Source organism: Camarhynchus parvulus, chromosome Z (assembly GCF_901933205.1).
Source record: "Camarhynchus parvulus chromosome Z, STF_HiC, whole genome shotgun sequence".
Lineage (NCBI taxonomy): Eukaryota > Metazoa > Chordata > Aves > Passeriformes > Thraupidae > Camarhynchus > Camarhynchus parvulus.
Genome location: NC_044601.1, coordinates 38,062,177 through 38,089,306, shown reverse-complemented (window position 1 = coordinate 38,089,306; position 27,130 = coordinate 38,062,177). Strand labels below are relative to the sequence as shown.

At 40.3% G+C, this 27,130-nt stretch overlaps 1 protein-coding gene across 1 annotated transcript in view; it reads right to left on the bottom strand.

Annotated features, from left to right (window-relative positions):
* FRMD3 (FERM domain containing 3) overlaps positions 1–26,914 on the bottom strand; it is a 70,798-nt gene extending 43,884 nt beyond the window's left edge. The window contains exon 1 of the mRNA XM_030969445.1: positions 26,745–26,914. Within this exon, the coding sequence (XP_030825305.1) occupies positions 26,745–26,843 (99 nt within the window). The 5' untranslated portion in view covers positions 26,844–26,914. The remainder of the gene's footprint in view (positions 1–26,744) is intronic.
* Positions 26,915–27,130: the final 216 nt, after the last annotated feature.

Below are 27,130 nucleotides of genomic sequence, written 5' to 3'. Positions count from 1 at the left end.
GATACGAGATTTCCATCCAAAGCCCATGAATGGAGCTTTGGGAAGTTCGTTCTTGCGAGCCACTTCAGTGGTGCTGCATCTAGCCCTCTAGAAAGAAACCTTTATAATCTCTCTACAAATCACCACTTATGAGAACTTGCATCAAAATAAACAATTTGTTTTCAGTGTGTTAGGAAAGTACGTCTCATCTTCAAAATGAGTTTTTATGCAGGGAGAAAGAGAGATGGGAAGGAAGAGCACAAGTGCTCAACAAGTGACAGATTGTACAATACTGGCTTCAAGTTGGTACATCGCAATACAGTGCTGACTGACACAGCAGCTGCTGAAAAGACACATTTGTAATTGCAAATTCAGAACCAGTCCAGGCTCTGAAAGTGGGCCATACAAGTCATTAATTTCCTCCACTGAAGCAGGTATTATGTCACCTGTGCAACTTCATATGATTGTCCAAACCCCCAGTTTCTGGAGGTCTCTCTGCAGGGCCTCTCCCTCTGCCCAAGGGAGTCAGCAGCTCCTCCCAGTTTTGTATCATCTGCAAACCTGCTCAGTATCCCTTCCAGTTCTGTGTCCAGGTCATTTATAAAGAAGTTGAAGAGCAGAGGGCTGAGGATGGGGCCCTGTGGAGCCCCAGTAGTGACAGGTCCCCAGTCTGATGTCACCCCATTCACTGTAACCCATTGTGCCTGACCTGTGACCCAGCTGCTCACCCAGCCCATGATGTGTTTATCCAGCTGTGGGCTGCACATTAGGTCCAGAAGGGTCCTGAGAGAGACAGTATCAAAAACTTTACTGGCCTGCCTTGGTCAGCTGGGTGGGTTACCTAGTCATGAAAGGAAACCAGGTTCGACAGATTAGGCTTTGCTCTCAAAGCCGTGCTGGCCATGACTGGTGACTGCATTACCCTTTAGTGTTTTTCAGTAATTCCCAGAGTAATCTTCTTCATAACTTTACCAGTCACTAAAGTGAAACTGATAGGCCTGTAGCTTCCAGGGTCCTTCTTTTAATCCTTCTTGAAAAGCAGGACATTTGACACATTTCAGTCAACTAGGAACTCTTCAGATTTCCAAGACCAGTCAAAAATCATTGAGAGAGACCTCAAAATGACAGCAGACAGTATTGAGTATTTTAGTATTCTCAGATGAATCCCATCAGGCCTCATAGATTTGTAGGGATCCAGCTGGAACAGCAGATCTCACACAACTTCAGAGTCAGCTGAGGGTTTATGATTGTCACACCCGCAGTCCTCCATCTCAGGACACTGGGACTCCCAGACCCCATCATCTGGCAAGACAGAGGCAAAGAAAGCATTTGACAACTCTGGCTTGTCTGTGTCCCTCTTCATGAGGTGATCATTGATGTTCTGCAACAGGCCGATCTCATTTCTGCACTGCCTCTGGCTATTAATGTATTTTTTTAAAACTCCTTTTTTTGTTCCCCACAGTTTTATTCAACTCCAGTTGAGCTTTAGCCACACAAATTTTCTCCCTACAATGGTGAGCATCATCTATGTATACTTTCCATGTCACCTGACCTTGTTTCCATTGGGCTTACACTTTCCTTTTTTGCCTTATCACCAAAGGAAAATCCTTGTTCAGCCAAGCTTCACCTGCTTAACAGGTGACATTTGGGATCTGCTGCTCCTGTGCCCTTCAGAGGAGGTGCTTAAAAAGTGACCAGCACAGATGTACTCCAGCACCTTCAAAAGCATTTCCTACAGGCCCTCATTGACTAGTTCCCTGAGAAGCCTGAATTCTGCTCTCCCCATGCCCAGGCTTGAAGTTTTGCTGTCACATTTCCTCCTGACAACAGAAATTTTAAACTCGATTGCTTCATGGTCACTCTGGCCATATCAAGCACAAATGACAACTTCACATGTGGGACCTTCTCTGTTAGTGAGCAACAAAAAATAAATCAAAACCTGAACAGGCACAAATCCAGGAAGGACTCTTCATCTACTGATTGACTAGAGCGGAAAATACAGACCTTGCAATATTACATAAGAATATGAATATTTTGCCTTTTGTGAAGGTATATTCAGCATACAATTTTTTTAAAAGGGCCAACAATTGAGAATATTAAAAAAAAATGAAGCAAATGCCTCTGGATTACTACAAATTAGGAATAAATTTGAGACTTAGATTAATATAGCAAGATTGCTTACAACCTGGCCAAGAATTATTCATAAAGCAAAGAGGTAAAGGCCCAATTCAGAGTTGCTGAATTTCTCCAGTACCATTTTGAGTATTCAGTATGGCTTAAACCAATGTGTCTGTCCCATTCCTGAAGACTCTTTGTACCCTTAGTATATCCCCAGCCATAGTACAGATACTACCGTGAAAAAACTTTGAAGATATACAGTTTAACTGCCATAAGGTGAGTAATAAGAATCTCACACTAAAAAAGAAATGTTCCATGGAATTTTTTTGGCAGAACTTGCTCACCGCTCTACAATAAAAGTGTAAGCACCTCTTAATATTCAAGCTACAACTATACCTTGAGGCTAGAATGGAAATATACCAAATTTGTATGTTGTAACTGGACTGCTGCCAGCTTCAGATGTTGGAAATGGCATAAATAGGACTAAATTTGCTTTTCAAGCATTCTATAGTTCCAAAGAAAGAATATCTGACCAAGTGAAGCTGATAAGGAAGCACATAAAGATGATGAAGTCAGAGAAAGCTCAAATGTTTCTACACAAATATAATCTTGTCCTTGTTGCATCAACAACAAAGCACGTCCTTAGGGTCCCAGCTGCCCACCTCATGGACCTATAGCCAAAAAGATTCAGGAGTCCCCCAGCTACACACAGATTTTGCCCCATAAACAATTCCACTGCCTAATACAGGTGTTATGGCAAATTATCCCTATCCTGTGCAGCCCCTCACCACCATTCCCAATGAACTCCATCACTGGAGTGCTGTCCACTGTCTCAAGGCAAGGAAGCAGCCATCCCTGCTACCAGCCAAGGCAGCAGAGGCCACCAGGGTGTGATCAATAGCCCTGGTGGCACAGCCACAGCCACCACTGTCACACCTCCATAGATCTTGAGGCACAAAGGGATGTGTGAAATACATGCAGCAATGCTGTGGTTCCTGTTCTTAACGCTGGATTGCTAAAAACTTCAGCAAGAACAAAACCTGGGTCCTGCCTCCACCCCAAGAGACAAGACAGCCTTATAAAGAGTGGGTGTGCAGATGTGTACGAGGAAATGAAAACACTCTCTGCTCAATGACATCAGAGACAGATAGAATCGATTCAAGACCAGAGATGTTAAATGACAGAGACTTTAGTTACACATCAAAAGATAATGGGCCAGAAAGGTTTCTGTTTTAAACTATCAAATGGTTCAGGAGCCGAATAATTGAGCTGAAAATTTCAGATAATGATAGCAGCTTCCAGCCTTCAAGGATTTTCAGAATAATTTTAATCCACTGCCCCTAAATTAAAAAAAAAAAAAAAAGAAACAAAAAACTAAAACCCAGCCCCTAAAAAAAAAAAAAGGTGTCTTAAAAGTAGAACACAGACAAATACATTACAAATACACACGTCCTTTCTGCATATGGCCGAGGCATACCTCAGTGCAGAATTTCATACACATGCACTATATGTGGTAATACTAGCAGTGGATGTGGGTAATACTAGCAGTCAGTATCACTGCTTGAGGAAGGATAACTTTGCTAAATTATGTTGAATTCCATTAAAAATTAAAAGTTCTCCACAAGTGACACATATACACTTTCTGCTTTTCTCCCCTCAGACTCATATAGTTTCTTTAAAATAAACAAATAAATGCATTGAAAACCACAAATACATAAGTAAATGTTTTTACAACCAAGTAATAAAATAAAAACTGATTCCCATTAACCAAAAATCCTTTGTTGATACAAGGACATCTTTGTGATCAGTAATTCAACCTTTAGTATTACTATGCAGAATTCAGTAAAGTACTGAGCAGGAATCAGAAATATGTTCATAATAATCCCTTCTATAAATTATGTTTCATGAGAAACTGCATATCCCAAAATATCTCTCTCTTTAACTGATATAGGTGTTTTTAGAGACTCATGCTTAAATTCACTTTACAACTCTTTCATACAGGCTAAATTAGATTTATGAAAATGGAAGAAGCTAAAAACTTGATCTTAAATTACTTACAAAAATCATATTATTAATGGGCTTGATTACTTTTAGTTCAAAAGCAGAGTAAGATTTGTAGCTTCAAAAACACTGACATCCTATTCCCAGAAAATTATTTATTATTAAAATAAATTTCCAATCTAACATTGTCTCTCTCCTTCAAAGTGCTTTCAAACATCCTATTGTTGTGATAAAAAGAAAATAATACAAAAATAGGACTGACACACTTTTGTGACCTTTATTTAAATAATATTACGTACACTGAAAGATCTATTTCAGTAAATGTGAATACCTGGGACCTTTATATTTGTCTCCTCCTAAGCACAAGAGTGAATTAAGGAAAACACAGCCAACACAGCCTTTCAAATTCTCTTTAGATTGATAATTCACTCTGTTTTACAGGCCAGTGGCAGGAGTGCCCAGAACATGAAGCAGCACAGCAGCAGAGTCAATACACATGCCAGCATTGTGAGCCCTGATCTGCCCTGCACTGTGCAAACACTGCCTGCAATCACAGACATTTGCATTTGAAGGCAGAATTTAGCCCACAAGATGAAATGCAAAGGTGGAAATGTTTACAAAAATCCCTCATCGGGCATAATTTAAAGTAGCAAGGAATGATCTTCAGTTCCAAACTAGTCAGGATTTTTGCTTGCTGATTTTTGTTGGTAAAACCTGAAGCCAAACTGGCACTTCAGCCATTACACACATTGAAAACCGTTGGGCAAGTGCAATTGATTTAAAATAGCAACCAGGAAACTACTGACACACAGAATAAAAAAAACAATTTTAATATTTGCACTTTTTTCTGTTAGATTAGTTGTCTATATTTGCTAATCTTCAAAAATGTTATCCCATTTAACCATGTCATTATATTAAATACACATATCTAATTATTTAAGTAATTAAATATCACCATGCCTGGGTTCAATATTTCCATTTCCATTCGGAAGACTTCCTAAAGCTAGACATCATTTCCATTTATGTTCTGTTTTAACGGGATGGGCACTAGAATTCAATTGAAAAGTAAACAAAATAAATGTCTACTAATTAAAATTAAACTATGGCTTGGAAGTGAGTTGGAAGAGTGGACTGTCTACAGTACTAATTTCATGTATGTTCCTGTGCTTATATCTTTTTCTTATAATTTCTTCAATTCTTATCAGTTTATGAAATTTGTACAAGCCATTGAGGTGAACAATCTGTGTAACTGTTCAAGGAAAAGCTATTGTTGCAAATATTGTATATAATATGCTGCAAAAATTATTAAATTATTATTCAAAAGTAGACAGCTTTTCTAAGGTTTGTCATGTTGGAAAGTGTTGGGTTTTTTTAAAATTTTTTGCTATTAAACAATACAAATTTCATATTCCGCTAGGTATTTAATTATTTAATGCTAAATATTATGCAGAGAAAATGAAGAAAGACATCTATAACAAATTATTGATAACCCTGTTATGACAATAGGATGGTTTGTAACTTTTCCTTTTTCCTTGATTATAACTCAGAATCACAGACTGGACTAATATCATCACAGGAAACTCCAGCTTATTGTCTATTTGCATCCAGCATAAAATCAGCTTTATTATAGTACATAAAACAAATAACCTCAGTATTCTGAGTGCTTGAATAAGACTGTCTTTGTGAGAACTATGTAGCCTTACACAAATTATTTATTTGGACTGACAGCAGTTCAGAGTTCTTGCATAAAATTAACTTTCAAAGCTCATGTGATGCTCATGTGATTTAGATAGTGAATCCTCAGTTTCCTGAAGAAACATTACTGAAGATGCCAGGTGTAACATTTAAATTAGCTATTGTTCTTGCTGGAAGTCCAAGACTGTCAGTAGGTCTGTACCAGCAGAGCTGGATACAATACTCCAAACCTCTGTTAACTGCAACACAGCAAGCTAAGAAACCAATTACAGTATGTTTAAAAAAATGAAGACCACCCCAAAATGAAGTCATGCCTCTGAGAAAATGACCCTCCTCAGTGTAAACTAACAAAATTGCAAGAATGCACACGTATTTCAGAGCAACTGCTCTTATGTACTGTTCATGTGCAGAGTCCAGAGTCCAAGCATAATTCAGGAAATAAAGATGATTCATGTATAGTCCATGTACCTTCAACATATCCTCCACTGTGTTGCTTTCACTGACTGCATTGGAACCACTCCATTGGTTTCCCTCACCTTAATGCACATTGGAGTATTTTTTCAAAAAGACCTTACTATTTCTCCATACTAGAACTGCTAGATATAAATTTCTGGTTCTCACCCTGAGCTTTTGAAGTGATTTGCACCTGAAGACTGATCTGTTTCCTGCATCCTTTCCTATGATGTTTTGCATAGAAGATCTGCTTCAAGGGGATGTTGCTAACTGGTTAAACAAACAGAAGTTGTACACACCTTAATCTAAAATTTAAAAAATTATGCAAGCTCTGTGTATTATTCACTATATGGTTTTGCCTAAAGCTGATGCAAATCATAACCCTATTCCCACAGTAACATAGATTAGCTGTAAAGGACTTCAAATAACTTCTAACTTCCCTCCAAATCCACTCTGCTAAGAGTTGGACAAGCATGGATCCATCCAATTAGTTACACGTTAATTTAGCTGGAATCGATGTGTTTTAAGGTACCTAAACTTATGTGCCTTCATATTAGAAGATATTGGCTCAATGCATTTTTGTAGCTAATGAACATGTAATCTGTCATACAACTTATGTATAACTAATTTAAAAAAAAACATTTTAAGTACATTAAAATTTAGATTTTCTCTCTTCTGCATCTGTGGGATCAGCAGTAAGGAGAGCACTGTGTACAGCTATATTCACTTCTGATTAGCCAATGAAGTTCAGGAGAAATCTGCTGCAAAACAAGAAAACCACTTTCAAAAATCAGGCGTACTGCATTGAACCTTATACATAATATCTCTGAGTAGTTAATGAATAATGAAGTGAGCATAAAAATGGTTTTCCTTCACATATTTGTTCAGGAATAGAAAACTAACACAGTGAGTTGGCATTCTTCACCCCACAATCTTAAATCATGCTAAACAATCCTTTAAAGACAACTGTGAAACGTTGATTTTAAAATATTGTTATTTGTCATTTTCTAGCAGGCATTCCTTATATTGCTATCTTTCAGCACTAACATATAAGCTGATTGTCTCATGCTGAAAGGCTGTTATCTAGTCTAATTTTAACTATTCTAGTTTAGTAAACTAATCTAGTCTAATTCAACTTAAGCTAGTCAAATACCTTATACAAATCAACAGAAACACTTGCTTTTCTAAATGGAGTTTAATTTTCCCTAATACCTCAACTTTTTTCTCCAAAACAGCAAACTACATTGGAAGTCAATAAGCAGCTCACCTGCACTTGCATCTTGTACAGTGTTCCCTAACACTTTGCTAAACCTCTGAGTTTTTCACACTAAAATTCTCACATTAGAGAAGCCAGCCATTTTTGACTGTCAAAAAGTGTAATTTTTTTTAAGAACTGAAAATCATACCTCTCTCAAGGTCAGAGTACATATGATTTGCTGTATAAAAGTATAGCAATTTTTTAGTAATTGAAGTGCTCAATAGATTTGAAACTCACCTTTCAAGCTTTATTATTGTAGATAATATTAGAGACAACCCCGAAACACGGAAAATATAAATCTAGATGATATCATCCAGAAGACTGTGACCCTGCCAGCACACAACAGGGCAGTAGCAATCAGTCAGAATTTTCCATGCCAAATTCAAAGCAAAGAAGTACTAAAATATTATTTATTAATTGCAAATGGCATTCCACTGCTAAGCTTCCAGAGATTTATTACCTTCTTGTAAGCACACCTAATACACAGCCAGCTTCACAGCCCATACATCCCTGACCTGTCAAGGAACACTTTTAAAAACCTCTTTCTTGTTCAGTTAATTTTGAAGTATGACAAAGCTCATGCTCTCATAACACACATCTACTTTGTTTCCTAAAATCATATTCTTACTACAAATAATCATTATTCATCCTAACTCGTAAGCACACTAAGTATAATAAATGAAGATATTATTTCATTATTGTTGTTATGTGACTACATTATCCCAATATCATATCCTCTAGCCTGCCAAATGCCATTCTGCTTCACTGGTATCTTTCAAAAAATCATGCAAAGATTTTTTTCCATGGTCTCCTGCTTTAGCATATTCCTTTATGTAGTCAAAGTCCCTGGTTCTCATGGGAAACTTCAGCCACTTTGATGTCTGTGGTAGGAACAGCACAGCAGAGCACAAACAATCCAAGTGGTAGCATTGTGGAAGGCATTGATGACAATTCTCTGCTACCAGTGATGGAAGGGCCAATCGGCAAAGCTGGGCTGCTGGACCTTAAACTATATAATAAAGAAAGTCTGGTTGCAGATGTGAAGGCTGTGGCAACCTTCATTACAGGGACTAGAAGATCATGGAATTCTGTATTGCTTGAGGAGGAAACAGCCCTGGACTTCCGGAGAGTTAACTTCAGTCTCTTCCTTCTTTGAAGAACTTCATGTGAACATGCTCTACAGGGAGAAGGATCCTGGAGTATTCAACAATCACTTCATCTAGGCTCAAGACCAGTGCATGATCAGCAAGGAATTCCTCTCAAAACCCAAACATAGGCAGGAGATATAAAGGAGGTGAAAACAGGGACAGGTCACCTGGGCCGATTACTGTGATGTTGTCAGAATATGTAAAAATGCATCAAGGAAGGCCAAGGCCCATTTGGAATTAATCTGGCCAAACATCCAGGATAACAAGAAGGGCTTTTTCCAATACATTAAGAACAAAAAGGAAAGTGTGAGCCTATTTCTGTGTGGAACAGGAGCCATTGCAACAGAGGCTGCAGAGAAAGAAGAGGTACTGAATGCCACCTTGGCTTCAGTCTTCACTGACAAGACCAGCACTCAGGAATCCCTGACCCAGGAACAAGGTCTGGAGGAAGACTTTCCTTTGATTGAGGAAGATTGGCTTAGAGATTGCTTAGGTAAACCTGATATCCACAAGTCCATGGGCCCCAATGGGAGTGATGGGAGTCCCACAAATGCTTGAGGGAACTGGCAGACACTGTAGCTGGGCTATTCACAATCGCTGAAAAATCGTGGTGATCAGGAGAGTAGCCTGAGGACTGGAAGAAAGCAAATGTCACTTTGGTCTTCAGAATGGGCAAAAAGGGGAATCCAGGGAACCACTGGACACTCAGCTTCACCTCAGTCCCTGGAAAGATGATGGTATGGCTCATCCTGGATACCATATGAAAGACAAGAAGGTAATAAGGAGTACTGAGCATGGATTCACCAACAGGAAGTCATGCTTAACCAAACTGATCACCTTCTATAATGGGACTCTTGGCTGGATGGATAAGGGGAGAGCGGTGAATGTTGTCTACCTGAACTTCAGCAAGGCTCTAGGTGCCATGATACCATAAAAGGCAGAGTCAGGAATACCATCTTGATGAGTGGATGTGGATTGCGAACCGGCTCTTTGGCAGATCCCAGAAGGTGACACAGTGACAGTGATACAGGGTCTGATTGGAGGCCTCTCACAAGTGGTGCCTCCAAGGTTCAATATGAGCCCAATGATTTGGACAAAGAGACAGAGGCCTCCTCAGCAGGTTGCTGACAGCACAAAGCTGGCAGCAAAGGCCGGTATCCCAGAGTGCAGCCTTGACAGGGTGGAGAGATGGGCAGAGAAAAACTGTATGAAATCTGGCAAGAGCAAATGCAGGGTCCTGCACTGGGGAAGAATAACCCCAGACACCAGCTGGAAAACTGCTCTGAGGAGAAGGACCTGGGGTTCCTGGTGGACAACAAGCTGTCCATGAGCCAGCAGTGTGTCCTGGTAGCCAAGAAGGCCAGTGGTGTCCTGGGGTGCATTGGGAAGAACATTGCCAGCAGGCTGAGGGAGGTGATCCTTCCACTCTGCTCAGCCCTGGTGAAGCACATCTGGAGTACTGTGTCCAGTTCTGGCTCCTCAGTGCCAGAGAGACATGGAGGTCCTAGAGCAAGTTCAGTGGAGGGCCACAAACGTGACTTTCTACAGATAACCTTCACCCCCTGCTCCCTGTTGTAGCTCAGCCTATCAGGTGCCTATCAGGACCCTCTCACTTGAAGGCTCCTTGTCTCCTTCCTCATGAGTAAGATTCACATATTCTTCTTAGTTCCCACATTTTTTAAGCTTCCAAAACAAGGAGCTGCATTTCCTTCCAGGTCAGACCTTTTGCAGAAAAAAACTGAATGCAAAACACATTTCATTATGATGTACCAATCCCCTCTTTTCTTGGCAAAGATGGCAATATGCAGAGACCACTATACCATAGTGTCCTGTGTCATTTCTTCATCTACTGGTGCCCATCTAGGTAACAGTCTCAATTTAAGGACTTGGGCTCAGTACCCTGGCCCAGAAAATAACTCAGTTGCATTTGATGATTCAATAATTATTGTCTGCCTTTGTGAACACTGTCCAATTAAACTTATTAACATATATTGGCAAAATACATGTTAATACATACATACAGACTATGCTTTCCCTCCCATTTGTTATGAACCAAGAGCACATACAGATTCAAGTACAACTTCTCATCTAAATGGCAGCAAGCTATTTTATTTATATATGTAATATACTATTCCACTCTGCCTGTGTCCTTAGACATGACATGGAAGTGCATCTTACTTTGTGTTTGCATAGCAAAATGGGGTCCTTATCCATGCCTTAGGCTCTGTGGCACTATTGTGATAATGTGATAATGCAGTAAACACTGCTGTCACTGCCCATGGAAATGCAGTCCACATGTTTCATTCTGTTTCAAGCTGCAATTTGCATGTTGGCCCTCAGCTGCTTGCATTCATTAGATATACAGAGACAACTGAAGCATGAGTGTTAGTTGTCTGGTATGGCTTTTTTAAGCTACAGAAATGAAATAACAGATATTCTTAATGAAAGTTGCTCAAACTTTCACAACATACATTTTCAGTTTAGTTTTATTCTTGCAGGCAAATCCTGCCTAAATAAAATTGCAATGTCTTAGAGAAAACAAATTACTAGTATGGAGGGAAATTATTATCAGCCCCTTTTGCAAAAAAGAAGAAAAGGGTAGACTGATAATCAGTGACAATTCTGGCACTGAGCAACTATGGACTCTGAAAGAACATGATTCTGCTTTCACCAAATTATAAGCCCCTGAGAGGCATATGGTGTGATTTCTGGAAATTCTGAATGCTACCTGTGCTGTGCTCTCCAGTTTTATTCCCAAATGGTTGTGTTGCAAACAAGACCAGAAAATAAAGAGCTTCAGATAATCTGGTGTGCCTGAGGTCTGGCAGTAACACCGCTTTACACAAGGTCATAGCTTGTGAGAATGGCAAAGATACAGGAAAGCTTAACGCTCAGCATTCCTCGGGGACACAACATCCACCCTGAACAGCATAAAGGCGTATTTTTCTATTAAACCCCACCAACTCTGGAGCAGCGACAGTGTAGAAACAGCCTGCGTGTCTACTTCTTTCCTGAGCACTTCAGGGGGACACAGTGACCTTGCAAACCCGGGGTATTACAGATACACTGTGATCAATGCAAGCTTCATCCTCTCTCTCTGCAAAAGGGGAGAGGCTCAGAAGGCAGACCATGAATAAGAATGGTAACTCCTTTTTCCACACTACCCATAGCAAAGCACATTCTCATTCATGAGCTCTGCAGAAGACAAGTTCCAATGCAGTGCAAAACACTCTATCCCACACAGTAACCTGAGGAACTAAATGTTTCTTTTCAAATACAAATCTCAGACAGCATATTCCCACATGAATGAATCCACACGTATAGAGAGGAGAGCATTCTATCTCAGATTTTTGAATTTTCTAGTCATTCTTGCAGAACTGAGAAAGTGCTCCAAATTAAACAGCCATTACAGCCTCTCTCTCAACAGCATATTTTATCCTTGAAACCTCCTTTAGTCCTTCAAATCTACACCTAGATTTTAGGGGATGAATAGTCCCACTAAAACCATAAAATTCATGGGAAATATCCTTTATTTCCCTGAGGGACAGGACCACATCAATCAGCCCATTTCCCAGGCACAGCCCTGGCGATGACCCTGGGTAAATGCAGTCCCTGTTCAGGCATTCTGCAATCTCATGTTGTAACCCCATAAAACTGAGCTCAAATACTGGCCAGTCTGGCTAAACATTCCTATTGCTCATTCTAGTTTTTCACCAACTACTACTGCTGTGTCCTAAATGACAAATGCTTCATCAAATCTCCAGACCAAGACCAAGGCAGATGGAAAGCAACAGGCTTTTTGTACTCCACACACTCTCATACCATTTCAGGGATAAAGGCAGCCACTCAACATACAACTTTACCATTATATCTTGCAACATTTTACTAATTGCCTTACTGTCAGGGAACTCTTCCAGAATTTGCTTAATCAAATTCTCTCACCAGCTAAGCCAGGGGATGTGCCCGGTGCACAGAAGTCAGAGTTGCAAACATTTTTCATTTACTTAACAGAAAGCATTTTCCATGCCAAATCTCTAGCGGTAGCCCACATCCCTTTTGTAGCCTTTAACATTTCTGGTCTCCCTATACAATGAACGGAATTTGACTACTAGCATATGCTCTTTTACCTTTGGGCCACTAATAAGGTGAAGGATGTCATCAATATTACAGCAGATCTGGCACTGGTTATAGCAAATCTGTGTAGATGAAGGAGCAGTCATTAAGGCTTTACAGACACACTTTCCTCCAGAGTGTCTAAAATCCTCCCCACATGCCCTCAAGTGCTGAAGTTCATTTTGATCTCTGATGTAGCTGAAAGATGTGCAAAAGCAGGCACAACATTAACCACAGATGAAGCACTTGAGAAGGCACTGTTTTGTTTATTCCAGTGAGTGCATAAAATATCTAGCATTCATGAATTGCATCAGAATGATGTTTACTTTGAACAGAAATATACAATTATCTTGTTCATAAAGCAGAAACCCTTCTCAGCAAGACAACTCAACTCATGGTATTTCTGCAAAGAAATACTCCTACAAGAATCCCACTGAACCTTTGGGAGGACAGTACTTTCCCTTTTATTTCCTTTCTTTCTTAAGCATATATTTAGCTGATCTATTTCAGGAATGCATGGGCAAATCTTCACTGTTCAAAATGAGAAAAACAATATCCTGTAGAAGCAGATTCAACTTTAATTACAAAGCAATATCAAATTTGTACAGATACAATAGGGAAACAGAATTTGTTAAACTGGCTTCCCTGTGGATTCATAATCTTCCTGTACCATCCAGTCTGCAGGATAAAACACTCAGAATCCTCCTCCAGCAAACGTTTTGGTTACTGCGTAAGCAGGAAATCCTCTGGAGACAGAGAAGGCAGAGGGAGGTTAGAAAATGCAATTTCTTCTGCATCTCTCAGAGAAGTGCCAAGCATTATGTAGGGCACAAACCAGCTCTGCATATTCACCACAATCACAGCTCTTCTTGTCTTCTTTGAGTACTGCAAAGTCAGTGAATTGGGAATTTCAGGAAGAATTTACATGTCACTCTGCCTACCTGCTTGTTCTTTATAAAAACAGAAACTAGGAGAGCGGTTTAAAATCAACTTTGATGCAGTGAACAGAACAAAGAAATTCTTTTCTCAACAGATTATCTCTGTGACCGAGTGTGAAAACACAGAGTTTTGCTTCAAGGGAAAGAAGTTAATATAAATTATATTTTTGATACTGAGACCGGCAGCAAGGGAAACACAGAGCTGTCTCTGAGGCTGGAGAGGAGAGGACATCACCAGCAAAACCAATGACCTGCTTGGGAATGAATACATTACTTCTTGAGCCACACTTGTCAACACCTGGTAGAATTTTAATTGTTCTTGGAATACCACCAAGAACTTGCTTGGCTGAGCAGAAGAAGGGCATCAAAATAATTTTTAGAAATCAGTGCCCTCAAAATTACCAAAAGCTCCTCCTGCAAAGGGTGGGGAGAAAAAGAAAGAAGGCAAAGGCAACTAAATCCACATCTGCATCTTCCTTGTAGTTTTCCAAACAATAAAAGAAAAAGCTTTTAAAAACAGGCTAATGGAAAGACATCAAATGCAAGTTCTTCCATTATCAGAATGCAGAATATTTATGGAAAATCTAAAAGGAAAATACAACTTCTCTTACAGGTTTTGGATTACAATGGTAGCTCTGACCACAAAGAAACAAGAGCATTCACAGAGTAAAAATAGAATGGTGAAAAAGCAGATGTTGGAGCTTTTCAGGACATTCAGTTTGTGTCTATTTTTTCAGAACAGAGGTATCCACTGAACTACTTATGACTCATGAAAGAAAACTATGTACCATTTCCTGGACATGGTGTGTAAATAAATTCTAGAGTGAACACATGTACACACACAGAAGAAACATTAAAATATGTGAATATTCATACCAAATAATATATTAGCAGTGCTGACTTACAGGAAGAATGGGAGGTATAGTTATCAAAAATTACTTGTTTCCTCATGCTTTGTGAAAGCACCTGCAGGATCTAGAATCATTTCCACTATTTCTGAACCACCCTGGTATCATTCAGGATTTCGCAAGACAGTGCAAATAAAAAGAATGGGCAAAAATCGGTACTATAAATACTGTAAGTTTTTAACAGTAAGGTTTTTAAAATCTCAATTTAAAAATGCATAAATACCATTACAGCCTTGAAAAAGGTATTTTAAAAATGTGTTTGGGGTTGAGAGGGATCAGCAAGCAGACCATGAAAAATAAGACTTTTTTATTTTAAAATCAATTAAAATAAATAAAACTTGTAAGAATAACCTAATTAATGAGCAAGAAGGTGTAGAAGTTGAAGTTCTTAAGGTACAAGGTAGTTACTGCAAAACCTGATTAATGTAAAAGAATTGCAAAGAATCCCCATAGAGACAGTTAGAATATTATAAAGGCCTTACAACTGTACAGACTACTACAAGAAAATTATAGGGTGTGCACAAATACACATTACCTTATGCAGACAGTATGCTACAAGAGCAATAAAATATAACAAGGAAATCAAGATAATTCACAGAGAAAATAAATTCCAAAAGATTACTCAAACAAACAAGCCAACCAAACAAATAAAAAAAAAAAAAAAAAAAAAAAAAAAAAAAAAAAAAAAAAGGCAAAACAAGAAGACTCCAAAAAACCCCCAGAAAAACAATCTCTGTCCAAAATATTGCAAAGAACTTCTAGCCATCCCTGTCCAAAGACTAACTCCAGATCATTTTCATCATAACAATGATCTGAAAAGGTATTTTGGGGTGAAAAAAGCCAATGGGACACAAGTAAAAAATTATTTACAGAACCTACAACAATTCTTTAAATAGACCCTGTGAAATAAGTATAGGAATTATGAAACAGTGGAATTGTTTATCAACCAATCTAGGTTTCTGTTTCCAAGACAGTATAATGCCCTCCACTTCCAAACCAAAAGTAGAAATCATAACCTGGAAGTGCCACAGAGAGAATCTGTGAAAAGGACTGAAAACAATCTGGTGGACTGAAGAAAAAGGTAAGGAAAAGGAGGTGTGAATGTCAAGTCAGATCCTGGCCTCAGAAAGAGGGTCTGTGTCTAGGCACAGATCTGATATCTTTACCCATGTCAGAGAAGGCAGTAATCTGGGAGTTGCTGAAAGGCAAGAGTAGCAAAACCACTGTGGCCGCAGAGAAGAACTGTAATTCCTACTTCCCCTTCCTCCCCAGTCCAACCCAGCCTCCTGTAGTTCTTCCTACACTCACAAAATGAATGAGCTCTAACAGAGTCAGGAGAGAGCAAGTTATTTACACAAACCTAGCTGAAACAGAACTCATCCCCTGACACCTGAAAGCAAATGTGAATATAGAACAAGGAGGAGAATGTATTAGATTAATAAAAATTACCTCAGTGGTTGTGATTGTAGATTTAAAATCTATGTGTTCTTTCACTGGAAAGAATTTCTGCATAACAGAATCAAACAAAAGTACAGGTGCAAATGCTGGTAAGATGTAACTGATACTGCTGTCTTTGCTTTTTACCACATAACAACGGAAATCTCTACACAACCAAAGTCTTGTTCTCTTCCCCATGAGCACAAAGGAGACAGAAGGGTCTCTCTATTTATTCAAATAAAGTTGATTTCTGCCTCTGTCTCCTCTGTGGACACTAGCCTTGGGCAGCGTGATTTTCCTCATGCCCATGTATACCAGCATCCTGCTACCGGAATTTCTCTTCTACAGCATTTTTCACACTTAAGTTAAAACTCAGGCCAGCTGCATGAATTACTTTGTGAGATCTCATCATCACAATATGAATGAAGCATTCCCCCATTATGTTTTCACTGATATTACACCATAAATTCTTCTGGGCAAGATACAAGGCTCTGATTCTAAAGAAGGTAAGAGGATGAAAATTGCTACCTCTTCGGTGCGTATAATGCACACACAAATAAAAACCAGAACTCTCCTGAAACAGTGTGGATTGGTAATTTTCCATTTTGATGTGCCACTGTTCTTGCTTTAATACCACGAGCCAGCAGCATGGTTTGGTTTGGGGACTGACAACTGCTCAACTCTATTCTGGTGGCTGTTAAGTACCAATTGAGAGACCATACAAAAAAACTCCAGAAATCCTGTAAATGTGAGTGGATTCTCCAGTCAAAACAGAAAACCTCCCTGGATATGCACCTAGCAACTGGCAGGGGTTCTTCAAGCTGCTAGAGTGATTTTTTCTGAATGGCTGAATCTGCACACTGAATCACTCACAGCACCGTCTCTGAAAGCCTCTGCTGTTTCCTTCCCTTTCCAAGGATGGAGCTAAAGAAAACTCACACAGAGCAGGAGCAAGCAGGGTCAATGCTTGTGGTGCACTCCACCGACTAGCACACTGAATGCTTCAAGATAAATTCTTCAAGTCATTAAAGTTTAGGCTGGCACGGCACAGCTTCAGAGTTTAACTCATACCCCAGCTAACTGCCCCATCTAACACAAGACTAGCTATCATCCTCTGACTGTGCAGTACTTATCTTTGTTTCTCAATTTTAAATTAATAGAATGAATGTGAAAATATGCTGCCTTTTGTTCTGAAAAGTGAAAATAAATAGGATTAGAAGTATTTGTATCTGTAGCATTTCTGTGGCATGCATAGCACTCTACTCCACTCTCATCTGCATTTTTGCAAGTACTCTTCAAATAGAGAAACAGCCATGTGTCATTTATCTCTCCTCTATAGGGCTTGGAGACTGTGTCCATTAAAATGAGAACAGAACACCATTGACTGAAGTTGTGCAGAGCACTTTTGTATTAGATTCTGCTGCTAAGAGCACTCAAGTGAAACAGCACACACATACACCCCCCACACTCACCAGAAAAATCAAGGCTGTCATCACAGAACAGATTACAGATACAAATCCAAGATTACAGCCACATATTCTAAATGCAGATGTTTTGTAAGCACCTACTAAAACCAGTGTGACTTCTGGTTTAGCGAGCAAAAACCATTGAAGATCCTCTCCACAATTCTTCAAATTTTCCACTTAAAATGAAAGTGCCATGAACATAGCTACCATTTCACACAATTTAGTATCAAACTATAAAATACATCTTCAGTCATTAAAAAAAATCTCCATTTTTCTTTCTTTTTCTTCCTTTTTAAAAATTGAGATTGCATCTATACTAAGACTACTAAAACCCTCCAAGCATTTTGGAGTGTTGAAATCCACCACCCATGCGAGGCAAACTGCTAGGACACAACAATACTGTTTCTCCAAACTAGCATTCTTGCTGACTACCTCCCAGGTAATGACTGGTAGATAGGAGAGTCCGGGAACCATTCCCAAAAAGCAGTTCATATATAGACACTCCGTTTTGGAGACAAAACTGTTTGACTAGTCTCTGCACCTGGAAACAAAAGAAATACACACCATTGCAGTCTGAACTTCATGCATCAATATCCTCACAATTTCACCTTATTTATGTTTAATAGATTATTATGTCCTGTTGTAAATTCTTCTGACACTGTCAGGGTTTGGAACATGAGGGTATTGTGTGTTTGTTTTCATTTTGTAATACCATTTCTTTTTAGTTTTCTGTTACATGAAAAACTGTGAAAAGTGGGCATACAGACTGATGTCATGAAAAAGGTTTTACATGGTGTTGTCAGAAGTTCCAGAGTTATCTTTGCAACATTGCCCTTTTACAGCAAGTTTAAATATTGTAACATCAAGAAAAAATTGGTCAGATGGAAATCATCTTGGTTTGTGTTCTTTAAAGTACAGTTCTAATCCAAAGGGATTTGCTATGGGGAAAATATCATTGTGAGATAATTTATTTGAAAGGAGCAAAATTCGTCTTCAATACAAATAATTTACTTCTTCCTGGGGTTCAAGTAAACAAGGGAAAAATAACTGTATTTTTAATTAAGGTGTTGACTCACTTAACATATTTTCCAAAGGGAGCATTTAAGGAGCAATGTTTTTGCAGCCACTTAATACTTATGCACCTTACTGCAATTATTTTGAATCACCAGATTTCCAGCTATTGTAGGAGTTATTTCCATTTGTGAACACTTCTGCTGAAAAAGAACTTAAGGTATACCACCCTTTACCTTCTCATTTCAGACTGTGAACAGCCTTGAGAAATTTTATATGTTTTCTAGCCATATGTGGATTGGTGTGATACATTTCCTATCAAGTTTCCAGAGGGGAAACTTTTCCTCTATATATAACAGTACTAGATCATCAGTGTGTATTCTTCAGTAGCTCCCATAAGCAGTAACCACAAATATGATTACTGCTCACACTTGGCTTACAACTGCCATAGAAAAACACCTGTCTTGAAATTGTAAGCACACTGAAACAGCCAGAGGTGGTTATCAACACACCTCCACCAAAAACATGTTAGACCCTGAAAAGAGGAAAAGAGAAGCACTTTTAGGAATTGAATGCCTGTAGCTGGGAAAGATAACATAAACTGACAGTGGAGAAGTGAAAAAAGAAAAGTGTGATGTTGCTTGAAAAGTGTGATATTATTGTTGTTGTTATGATTATCATAATCATTATTTTAATAAGTATTATTATTTCATGCCAGAAAGAAGATTTAATATTAAATTGCTGAATTATTAAAACTGTGTTTTCACTATCAGACAAGGAATTAAAAACACAGTGAAAAGAAGGAACAAAAATGTGACTTGTAAGGTCTGTCAGAAAACAAGGCTAGGGAGAAAAATGAGCAGTATTTAAGCAATCAAAAATAAAGGAACAGACCAGAAAACTCAGCTAAAGGGAGAACTATAAGGAGATATATTCTATATACAGCAGGGAAAGGCACAGCCAAATTCGTATGCTGACAGCTTGACTTTACCAGGACGAGGAGAGAAGGATTATCTGGACGTTATGAACATTGCCAACAGGTTGACATTATTCTCACTAGGGAATAGAGGGGAAGTGCAAAAAGCAAGAGAGAACGACAAGAAGATGAAGAGAGCCATTTCAGTATGTTTGATTTAATAAGCCAAAATACCCAGAAGAACAAGAACCTGCGCTACAGAAAACAAGTATTTTATCACAGAGATAATTACTTCCCAGTCTTCCAACCCACCCGGTAGTTTTTGAGGAGGAAGAGAAAAATCAGCTGTCATTTTTCCCATTCTTTAACCTAAGTGTTTAGAATTTGAGTTTTTAATATAATATCTGTTACAGGGGACCAGTGAAAACCATTCAGACTCTCTTTCTCACTTTCCCATAGGAAAGGCATTAATCTCTCCTTTTCTTAAAGCTCAAAGTTCAGGAGCATTGATACATACTGTAAAATAATTTCTAACCTCTACAGGACATCCAATCTAGAAAAATAAAACCAAAAACATGAAAATATATTACTTCCTTACAAATTAATTATTTTGGCTACTTAATTCTGCCATATTATTCATTCTTGGCTGCTTCATCTATTCAATCTGAACCAGTGCACTGAAGATGCTTATACAGACTAGGGTGTCTCAAGGTACAAGAAAACCTTGGGGTGAGGTGCAAAAAGCCCTTTCAAAACAAAAAAGTGCATGAAGTTCATGCAAAGCATTCTGTATCTCACAGGAGCCACTTTTCTACACACGGGATCAAAATTATCATTTGGAGTTCACAGATATAAGCAGTGCTGTATTGTGCTTAAAGATTTTCCAATTGCCTTTTATTCTTACTTCAGCTCTACCTCTACTGTTCAGGTAGTGTCCAAACATGCCTGATCATAATGAATGCAAAAATTTTTATGCAAAGCTGAAAGGAAAATGAAAGGAGGGTAAAAGTGAAAAGATTATACTTTATATTAAGTTACTTATCACCTAAATTGTTTCTTTTTACTGCAACACACCTTAATCTTAACCATGGATTGGGTAAGTCTTTAACTACACATGCCTTTATTTACTAGCAATCAAAATATGAATTGCAATGTCAATCACAACACAAAGTAAACAGGCAGTTAAAAATTGAAGGCGAGATTATGGTTTAGGACAAGAATTTTTTAGATTTTGATCATTTATCAGACAGCATGAGATTGTGGGGGGAAAAAATCATCATTAATAAGCTTTAGCCGGCAGTAAAGCTGTTCATCTGCAGTTTAGTATATGTTGGATAAAATCTTGTATAAAGCAGCTTTGTGAGTATTTTCACTTAAAAAATAGCAAGAGAGAACAACAAAGTTTACTGTTAGCAATATTGAATTGTTAGCAATATGGAAGTATTACACATAGGTATGAACCTTTTCTTTATCAGAGACAAGGAAACATGTTAAGCAAGAACCAAGTTTCAGGAACACATATTAAAATCTATCAAGAGAATTAATTTCTTATTTTTTAATGAAAACTGCTAATACCCTAGTAATCTTCTAGCACCACACTCTACTCCTGTTTCCTTTTCAGCCTTGGAAGAAGCTAAGAGCACACCTTTAAGAATTGTTAATGTATAAAAACAAAAACAAAAAACAAATTCCAGCAAACAAACAGAATATAAATACATTGCTGCAACTTTAATCAAACACATGCAATTACAACAGCAATAGCTTTAACCCATAGGCTTAGCTTCATTAGAGAGTGTTCTCATGTACAACTCTCACCAAGAGTACCCCCTGTAACTGTACAATTAGAGGCTCAAACATGAAGACAGGAATACAAGCCCTAGTGAGCAGTTTCTAAAATGTGTCAACAGAACACAGAGAATAATTCTTCCTAACCTGCATCTCCGTCCTTATCTCATCTTACTATTTTGAACCACTGTAGTATCAATCCAGCAGCTCAAGGCGCTTGCTGGTTACGCTTCTGACATCGCTTACAGGATAAATATAAATTCACTAAATCTCCTGCCTTCTGTCTACATAATCCCTTAACCTCTCCCTTTCCACTGCTATGATTCGCTGCCTTTTTTACATCTCTGGCCTCTCCACTATTTTCATTCTGCCTTCCCTTTTCATGCTGCCTTCCCTTTCCCACTTATTTTTTTTAACTCATTGACATTCAGCATACCTTCACAGTGAGACTTGTGGTCACTGCTCTTTTACTTCACAGCCTGCTTCAGCATGTTGTTTTGGGTTTTACATTTTATTGAGGGATGGGAATTTTAAATAGTGTTATCTGGTTAGCAGATTTCTATTAAATTTAGCTTTTGCCTGTAAGACACAGACCAAGCAGATAATATTAATCAAGTAGACAACTTTTCAGTGATCAATGTGCTACAAAAAGAACTAGACAGAACAGTGTATGTCACATTTAAAAGAAAATTAGAAAAAAATAGTCAAGCAAATAAATTATTAGCCGAAGTACAGGCAGCAGTATTCAAACTGCACAGAAGCTGCTCCCAAAATTAGATTAGCAAAGCACAAGACCATTCTACCCTATTGAACTATCAGCAGCAGAAGGAAGTGAGCTTTCTCAGATTTTATCACCTTCATTTTAAATTCTACAAAAAAAGTTAAAAAGTCTAAGAACAGACCATGAGTAAATCAAAGCTTTATTCTGCTATATTTTCTCCCTGATTCCTAAACCAGTTTCTAAAAATAACATTTTCTCCTTGTTCAAATCTGGACACACATAGAAATTCAAGTTTTTTCTTTTAAGCAACAATCAAATAACTATTTAGATACAATTCAAAAATAGAAACCAGTATTGTAGCCAAATGATATTTTTGGGAATATCAAAACAGATTTCTGTACAGGAAAGGTCATTCAAAGCAAACCTGTGACATTTAAAAGGCCCCATTACAACACAATTTTACACATGTGCTGGGGTACAAAAAGACCCAGTCATGCAGTATTTCTACAAATAAACACACAGACAACAAAGTTCATCTTTCAATAATAAGCTCCAAATGAGAGGAAAAGCTTCAGTCATGCCAAACTTATCTCCAGTTGTATACAGCTGGACCTGAACACCTCAAGGAGTAAAGAAAACTTGAATTAAGGAGTGAGCAAGTGGCATCGGTTAAACCAAGACTTGGTCTAGGTATTGCTACTAAAAGGCTAAATTGCTGCATTAAGTTATTGCTTGAAGTCAGTAAAACTGGAAGTTTTCACCCATTATGTCATTGAGTCAAGAGAAGTATCTCATTAATACCTCCAGAACGGAGGTCTTCTCACCGCTCCAGACTCATTTCCAATAGTTTTGAAGACCTACTTCCCCCGCTGCCCTCTTTCAAGCCTTAGTTCTGTGCTTTATCAGGCAGGCTGCACAAGCAGGTCACCTCTTTCTCTTGCAAATGGAAACAGACAGTGGCCACTGGCCCTTCAGGCTGTTTTTCATAACCCCTCCATTTCAGCTGTGCTGCAGTCGCTTCAGCATACTGCTGCTATAAGACTGTCTGACTACAGGTTACGGAGACAAACAAAAATCAAACAAACACAAAAACCTTCACATGGGAAAATAAACATCATGGTAAGAATTAGTTAGGTGTTCCTCAGGTACCAGCCCATTCTTGTGTCTGTCACCATTTCATCTGTTTTGCAGTCACAAAGTCTCTCCGATGAGGAGGACGGCACATTGAGTCTTGACCTTTGAGCTGCAAACCTAGCCTTGAGCAACTTGGTGACCTACATGGCAGCTGCACAACTCGATAACTAGTTGGCTGGAGTCTAAAAATGCATGATTCACTTCTGATTCTCTGATTCTCCCCACACTGCACCATATGCTGTCACTAGACTATTTGCTAAAAAAATGTAATTTCCAAAAGCAGACGTTACTAGCTTGGTCGCCTGATGAAACACTACTTTGAAAGAACTTTAATAATAAAAGAAACATGTATTTTCTTTTCCTACCTAAGCACTGAAATTTACAAAAGAAGGAAAAAAATACACACATGTGCATATGCAGTTTTTAAGTATGTGTCCTCCCACTTATTTTTCCTAAAACAAACTCCCAGTGTTTTAGATGAGTAACATACAATTCTGGTTGTATATTTTGTAGGGCCAAAGATTTACAGTGCATCTGAAAATTAGCATACACCTCTGTCCAGAAGTGGTACCAGGTTCCTATGATACTAATCTATGTGTACAAGCCGACTGCTGGAAAGATATACTTGAAAAAATAGGGTTTGGTAAAACTTGGTGTGCTAAACTGTATCGAATTATACCTATACACCTCATCATCTAGACTAGCTACGCATCTCCCCTCCCTTTTCCCTGAAAATGCACAGCAAGAATTTCAGTCGTCACATTCCTTACTGCATCCTGTGTCCCTAGGAGACTCTGATGGCATTTCTCAGTGTTGTAGAATTAGGATTTCTTATCCTCTTAATGACCAAAACACAGCTGTCCAACATGTTCCAGCCAGCACAACCCTGGCATCTCTACTGTTAACCCAGCAGCACATCATCTGGGCTATTTTGTCCCATCAATATGCACATATAGATCTAACAGGCAAGTGGGAGTTCCTTTCATTAAAAAAAAAAATTAGTATTGCTAAAGCTCCTAGCAAGTTTTGTCCACATTATGAAGTTCAAATACAGGTCTGACAAAGAGACTAAAGACAAAAAGTTGAGTGGTTTGGGATTCATTAGTTCATTCTAGTGTCTAAAAAGCTATGTGCACACAGAAGGATAAAGAAACAATCTGAGCTAGTCCCACATTTTAAATGCTTTTGTCAGTGTACAGACACAGGAAAACAAGTTCTAAATGAGATTATAACAGAACTCAATCTTCAGAATTATCTTTAGAAATCTAATAGTTAAAATATTTTCAACAGTGATTTTTCTCTTGCCTGCAGAATGAGCCACAACAATGCAATACCATACAACTTGTTCTGAGCTCATTGCTTCACCTTGCCTAATATAACACCTAAAGTGTTAAAGTAACTATTTTTCTACTCTGTAGGCATTGAAGGGAATACTCTCAGCATATGTAAATCTATTGAGTACTTCAAGCCCAAAGAACTCATAACATCGTCTCAGAATCTGACCTTAAATTCATGATTGTTTAAAGAGACTAATTTTTAAAGGTGCCAAATAAGTTATGCAAAGCTTCCATTAACCTCAAGAAAAGACTCTGAAGGCCATGTTGCTTCTAACTCAATAAATCTTATAACTATGTTCTTCATTAATGAGAGCTCTAGAATGATACATGTACAAAACGTTTTCAGTAATTTCCTGTTACTTCCAGGTCACATGCCTTTCAAGAGTAACTAGTAGGCAACCCCAGACTGGGAGAGCAGTGTGTGCAGAGCAGCCCTGCAAAAGGGGTCTGGGGGTGCAGGTGGGCAGCAGCTCAGGGTGAGCCAGCAGTGTGTGCCCGGGCAGCCAGGAGGGCAAACCCCACCTCAGAGTGCAGCAGACACAGCATCACCAGCTGGGATTGGGATCATCCTGCTGGATTCAGCCCTGGTGCCCCTCACCCTGAGTCCTGTGTGCAGTGCTGGGCCCCACACTCTGAGAAGGGTGGGAAGAAGGTCCTGGAATGGTCCAGAGGAGGACAGCAGAGCCGGTGGAAGGGCTGGAAGGCACATCCTGTGAGGAGGGGCTGAGGGCTCTGGGTCTGTCTGGTTTGGAGAGGAGGCTCAGGGGTGACCTCATTGCTCTGTACAGCTCCCTGGGCAGGGGACCTGGAGAGGGAGTGCTGCTGTGTTCCTGGCATCCAGCAACATGGAATAGGAATTGTTCAAAGCTGCATCAGGAGAGGTTCAGACTGGATATCAGGAAATATTTCTTTGCCAAGAGGGTGGTCAAACACTAGAGCATGCTTCCTGGAACTGATGCCTCAAACCTGCCAGTGCCTTAAAAAGAGACACTTCAGCAATGCCCTTAGTAACAGGCTTTATGTTCTGGTCAGCCCCAGAGAAGTCAGGCAGTTGGACTAGGTGATTGTTTTAGGTCCTTTTCAACTGGAACTATCTTACTCTATTCTGTGTTAAATAGCTCTGTTGGAACTAACAAAAGCATAATTTGGTCCCAGCAAAAATGAAACTTGCATTTCATGGCACTTGGAGTTTTTCAGCAATAATGGTCTTAGTATAAGATTACCAACTCGATTTAAAGGCGTAGTTCTTTCTGTCAGAGAGAAAGAAATACCAACTGTGAGTGACAAACAACTTCCTAAAAGGCCACTCACATCTTCTGATCTGGATGCCAAGTTCATCTCTGTTATTCTGTGAACACTATGGAAATTTCAGAGGGTAACCTGATTTTCATGCTTGCCATTAAATCTGTAAGAATCTGTAAGTCTTCCATAGTGTAACCAGAGTTACAGTTCCTGTTAGAACAACTGAAATATCCCTGCTTTCACGCATTACAAACATTGCTGCTACACCACAAAGGCACAGAGCCCTCAGTGTTTGCATCTATCCTTATTACTTGAAGGAATAAAAAGAGGGACTAAGTAATTAGGAAGAAGCACTACGGCGAAGTTGTTTTTTGTTGTTTTTTTTTTCCCTAACCACACAGCAACTACTATCACTGAAAAGCCTACTCCAAGTTATCTTTTGTCTTAGATGGAGAGGAAGAGGGGGCAGAGCTTGATTTTGAACTCTGCCCGCTATCTCGGTAACGGCGGTTCCCGACGCCGCACGCCGCGGGCCTTGCTTCCAAGGCAGGGCTTTCCCGGCGTCGGAGACCGAGTCCTCCCGCACATCGGCTCCGCAGCCTGCGCTGCCGTCCGGGCGTCCCGTTACCGCCTCGCGGGACGGGGAAGTGGCCGCCGGGATTTCCCTCCTCGCCCGGGCCACCGCAGCCCAGAGCGCTGCTCTCGCCCGCGGGGACGCTGTGCCGGGAGCGCCGGAGCCTGACGGATCCCGCGGCTCCGGCAGCGGCCGGGAGGGTTCCGCGCCGTGCAGTGCATCGCCGTGGCGCAGCGCCGGGAGCCGGCGGAGCAGCCGCGGCTGCCGCCCCGCAGGTGCGCGGAGCCCCTGCCGAGAACGGGGCGTGCGGGGAGCGGAGCTCCCACGGCGGCCGCGCCGAGCCCAGCCGAGCCCAGCCCAGCCGATCCCAGCCGAGACCCCGCAGATCCGAGCCCAGCCCAGCCGATCCCAGCCGAGCCGAGCCCAGCCGAGACGCCGCCCGGGCCCTGCGACCCGTCAGCCGCCGCCCCCGAGCCGCCCCGCCGCCGCCGCCCCTTTCCGCGCTGGCACCTGGATGTGGCAGGAGATCTCGGAGTCGTCCAGCAGCCGCACGGTGCATTTCATCTCCGCGCTCAGCGACCTGATGCTGGAGCTCCGGAACCGGATCATCCCGGCAGCCTGCCCGCCGCTGCCGCCCCGCAGGCAGCCGCAGGGGGCCAGCCTGCAGAGGCGCCCGGCAGACCACGGCACGGCACGGCGCTGCACGGCGCTGCACGGCGCCACACGGCGCGGAGAGGCGCGGCGGCAGCGCCACCCTCAGCCCCGCGGCGCTCCGCCGCCGCCCGCCATCCGCCCGCCCGCCGCGGCTCGGGCCGCCGCTGCGTCAGGATGCGCTCCGCTGGCCGGCCTCAGCATCCTCCTGCGCCCGCCCCCGTCACGGCATGGCACGGCACGGC